This window comes from Rhinopithecus bieti, unplaced genomic scaffold (assembly GCF_001698545.2).
Source record: "Rhinopithecus bieti isolate Rb0 unplaced genomic scaffold, ASM169854v2 scaffold_23276, whole genome shotgun sequence".
In the NCBI taxonomy this organism is placed as follows: Eukaryota; Metazoa; Chordata; class Mammalia; order Primates; family Cercopithecidae; genus Rhinopithecus; species Rhinopithecus bieti.
Window position 1 is genome coordinate 1,252,144 of NW_016810868.1, and position 4,442 is coordinate 1,256,585.

Here is a 4,442-nt window from a genome sequence, read left to right on the forward strand (position 1 = left end):
ACCACAACTGGCTAATTTTTTTGTATTTTCAGTAGAGATGGGATTTCACCATGTTGGCCAGGCTGGTTTCAAACTCCTGACCTCAAGTGATCTGCCCGCCTCAGCCTCCCAAAGTGCTAGAATTACAGGCGTGAGCCACCGCGCCCAGCCCTTTCCATGTTGTTGTTATTATTATTATTATTATTATTATTATTATTATTATTTAGTTAGTTAGTTAGTTGTTTGGAGACGGAGTCTTGCTGTCACCCAGGCTGGAGGCAGTGGCATGATCCCGGGTCACCACAACCTCTGCCTCCCAGGTTCAAGCAATTCTCCTGCTTCAGCCTCCGGAGTAGCTGGGATTACAGGTGCCTGCCACCATGACCAGCTAATTTTTGTATTTTTAGTAGAGATGAGGTTTCACCATGTTGGCCAGGCTGGTCTTGAACTCCTGGCCTCAAGTGATCCACCCGCCTCAGCCTCCCAAAGGGAGGGTTATAGGCATGAGCTGCCCAGCCAAATTATGCAAACTATTTTAAAGAACAATGATTTTCACAGAGCTATCGTGATTTTGATTTTATGTAGTGTTTGAAATTCAACTAGAGCTGATTAAACACTTCTGTGAAAATGAAATGCCTTGTAATCCTTGCGCTCTACATCCGATGGTCCCAGGACACACAGCCAAGTGGCCACGCCCTTCACTCAGTGCGGGAACCCACCCAGCCCTGCAGTCAGAGACGTGAAGGGTCACGCTGGGCCACTCTGCCACCAACCACAGCACCGAGGTCATTGGGTAGCTCTCTGGCGCCACCCCTCGGACATTCAGCCCTCCCTGAAGCTCGTGACCACGGCCAGCTACCCAACTCCTCCTGCCCCTCAGATGAGACCCTCACTTTCTGTTTGGGGGATGTGGGGCCAGGCATGGAGGAGGCTCTCCTGGGGCTCAGGCCTAGAGTCTTCCCAGCATTGCCAGCTCTGAACCCTGAGCTCTTCTGCTGCGCCCTGCTCTCTATCTCGTGGGTCTCTGGGACATGGGGCTGGAGTAGGGGTAGGCAATGCAAGGGTATGACCTCCTGGGCCCTTCTCCTTCCCAGGTCCCAGCAGTCAGGGCCCCTGCCTCCCCTTCCCACCACCTGACTTGCCTGCCCTCCTGGGGTCAAGCAGCTGAGTAAACGGGTGGGCACGGCAGGGTGAGCCCCGCCTGTGGGATGGGGACCTCGTTGGAGCAGCTGCTGGCTCCTCCCTTCCCCCACCCAGGCCATGTGCATTGGGACCAACTCCAAGGTGCCTTCTCCTCCTACCCCTGCCCACTGTGGCCGATTGGTGGCTGATCCCTGGACTTTGAGTTCCTAGGGGGAGGGACCAGCCCACCTGGTGGCCCCAGGGCCTGGCACACAGTGGGCCTTCAAAAATGTTTGTCAAACAAATGCCAGGGGCCGCAGGCAGGGCCTGAGAGGAACAGCTCAGCAGCCAGGTCCAGGCGCAGTGTGGCCAAGCCTTGCCTGGTTCCTGACTCTCTGGCCCTAGCCCAGGGGCTGCCCTGAGGGCAGAGTTTGCTCACCTCCACATTCTGCTCTGCTTCCTGGTTTCAGGGGGGACGTGGGAGTGGATGAGGTGTGAGAGAGTGCAGTGGCTGTGGGTGGACAGCACCAACTACTGCCACCGACACGGGCCAGCTGGTGCCAGCTTGGCTCAGAAGAGGCCAAAATGGGCAGTGATGGGAGACAGCTGGCCTCCCACGGGGGCGGAGGAGCAGCTCGGGGGCTGCAGGACAATGGCCCAGGCAAAAGCAGCCTTGGAGTGAGGCTGGACGCCCCCAGATCCCGGCAGGGCACAAGGTGGGCGTGTGCCAGAGAGGATCTTGCCTCCCCAAATCCCAAGAGCCTCTGAAATCGGCCCAGTGCCCACTGTGTGGGCTCCAGCCAACAGGGAGCCCCAGGCTTTTAAAGAGGTGGGGCGGGGGCGGAGAGGGCCTTGGTGGTACTGGCGCTGGTCCAGAGTGGACAGAAAAGAGTCAGGGAGGGGTCTGAAACATTTAATAAGGTACCTCTCCACCTACTGTCCTCTGCGGCAGCTGGCAGAATATCCCCCGCCCCAGGTGTCAGGGCCCTGATCTGAGGCTGGGGGCTCACAGAGGATGGGCAGCAGGCACCCCACCGGCGGGGTCATCTCTCAGGGCACTGACTTCTCAGCACTGGAGCTGCACGCCAGCCTCACCTCCTCACTTCTGCAGCAGAGACGAGACTCAGCCGGTGGCAATGGCCCCCATCACCGCGCCGCCATGTTTGCCCTGCTGTGCACTCACCGTCCAGGACGTGGAACTGGTCTGCAGCCTCACAGAAGCCTGGGGGCCCAAGGCAGGTGTCAGGCTGGACATCAGCCCAGAGAGTAGGGGTGGCTGAGCCGGGGACCTGCTGGGGACACTCACCATACTTGGGGAAGTAGAAGATCTGGTCCTCAGTCAGGTGGGCCTCCCGGACCCGCTGCTCAAACCCACTCAGGACGGAGTCGCTCACAGGGAGTGAGCGGGCTGCGGGGCAGACAGGGCTCCTGGGGTCCCGGCACCAGGCGGTGTGGAATGGGGTCTGTGTGTCCCCTGCCCCCTCGGGGCCTTCCCCCTGCCCCCACACCAGACCTGTCACTGCTCCTCCCTGGGCCCCTGCTTAGCAGGAGGGTCAGGATGGGAGGGAGGAAGGGTGTGTCCCCCTGGGCTCAACCAGCCCCCGGGATGGCCCAGTGAGTGTGCAGAGCTTGAGTACCTGCCTGGTCACAGAGGCCAGCCCCCACATACCATAGAGCTTCACTGACAGCTGCCCCGCCCGCTCCAGGTACAGGACAGCGAAACTCTGGTAGTCGGTCTCAGCAACAACCACATGCACAGCCCCTCGGGCGCCTCGGGCTGGGGCAGAGCCATGGCAGCCACGTCAGAGAGCCACGGCGGCTGCGTCACCACCCACCCACATGCCCTGCGGTCCCTGCCTCACCTTGAAGCAGGAAGCGGCCGAGGACCCTTGTGTCTCCATAGAGCTGGCGCACCTGCCAGCAGATCCCATCCCTGGGGGGGCGGGGAGGAGGCACCGCAGGCTGGGGGACCCCAACCAGGAACCCTAGTCCAGGCCACAGTTGGGGTGGGGTCAGGGGCCAGGGCAGGGCTGAAGTCCGGGGGCTGAGAGGAGGGTTGGGGTTAGGGTGCAGGGCTGCTCTGGGACTCACAGCTTTCGGAAGGTGCTGACAGCCATGGCTTTGCCCTGGGGAGCCACGTGCAGTGTGGTGGCCTCGGCCCGGTGGCCCTGCTCCTGCAGGAAACGGCAGGCAGAGCCCACAGCCACAAGGAGCCAGGTCCCTGCAAACTGGGGGCAGGCCATGGGAGGACTCAAGGGCACTGTGAGAGGGCCCCTCACCTGCCTCCCTCTACCCCCAAAACAACTTCACCTGCCTCCCTCTACACCCCCCATAACTTCACCTGCTTCCCTCTCCCCCCCAACAACTTCTACCTGCCACCCTCTACCCCCTACAACTTCACCCTCTCCCCCTGCCACACACAACTTCTACCTAACTCACTCTACCGCCCCCCACAACTTCACGTTCCTCCCTCTACCCCCCACAACTTCTACCTGCTGAGCATCAAAATTGGCCTTGGGCTGGATTGTGCTGATGGGGGATGGGGGCCGGGGTGGCCTCTGAGGCCTCTGGCCCAGCGAGCCAGCTGCCAGAAGCAGAGTCAAGAGGATCGCAGTCCCAGGGGGCAGCATGGTGGCGGCGGCAGGGTGGCAGGACTGTGGGAGGCCAAGGGTAGCACCACCAAGTCCCAGGACAGAGTCTACTGTGCAGTGACAGAGCCCGGCCCAGGAAGTCCATGTCCATCCCTTGCCTCCCTAACTCCAGCCCTGGGCCAGCCCCACATCCCACCCCCAGCTTTCTCGTGAGCCCAGCTTCGATCTGCACTTCCCGGCAGGGCCCTGGCACCATGTCCTATGTACAAAGTCCGAGTTGACCTCTGGTTGTTTATCTATTTCTCCTGCACCCTTGATTTCCACTGACAGTCCTTAGCCCTTTGCACATTATCTTCCTTAAACCATCACCCAGTGGTCTTATCTCCATGACCAACGTCACGGGGTTCATGAAGCCACTTGCTCAGGGCCCGGAAACAGGGAGCGCCGGAGGCGGGTCCCGAACCAGCGGTCTTGGAGTGTCGCCCGCAGCCCCGCCCACGACCGCTGCTCGGTGGCCACAAGGGGCGCTGTTCCCAACGCGCCCGAGTGCGCGCAGGCGCACGAAGAAAAACCGGCCGGGGCCGCCGAGGCCCGAGGCGCAGGCGCACGAGGGGCGGATGCGGGCTGCCCGCGCTCTCTGCCGTCCTCGGCCATCGATGCCTCGGGGCTCGTGGCGTCGGGCCTGGCGGGTTCCCCGGTGGGCGGGGCGGCCGTCCGAGCGGCTGCGGCGGCGGAAGCGGGTCCGGGCCG

The 4,442-nt window shown here is 61.8% G+C and overlaps 2 protein-coding genes across 3 annotated transcripts in view; both read right to left on the reverse strand.

The window, feature by feature from the left end:
- The window catches only part of LCN12 (lipocalin 12), a 7,869-nt gene extending 6,051 nt beyond the window's left edge, over positions 1–1,818 (reverse strand). The window contains exon 1 of the mRNA XM_017893059.1: positions 1,541–1,818. The gene's annotated coding sequence lies outside the window, so the exon portion shown is untranslated. The remainder of the gene's footprint in view (positions 1–1,540) is intronic.
- Positions 1,819–1,998: 180 nt separating this feature from the next.
- Positions 1,999–3,913, reverse strand: C8G (complement C8 gamma chain). Of its 2 annotated transcripts, XM_017893062.1 has the most exons (7): positions 3,594–3,908; positions 3,193–3,329; positions 2,964–3,034; positions 2,771–2,878; positions 2,408–2,509; positions 2,285–2,323; positions 1,999–2,206 (listed from the first exon to the last, which is right to left on the reverse strand). In XM_017893062.1, the coding sequence occupies exons 1-7, from the start codon at positions 3,729–3,731 to the stop codon at positions 2,193–2,195; spliced, it is 609 nt and encodes a 202-aa protein (XP_017748551.1). In that variant the 5' UTR covers positions 3,732–3,908; the 3' UTR covers positions 1,999–2,192. The 2 variants fall into 2 exon arrangements, with proteins under 2 accessions (XP_017748551.1, XP_017748550.1); XM_017893061.1 differs by having other exon boundaries at positions 1,999–2,323; positions 3,594–3,913.
- Positions 3,914–4,442: the final 529 nt, after the last annotated feature.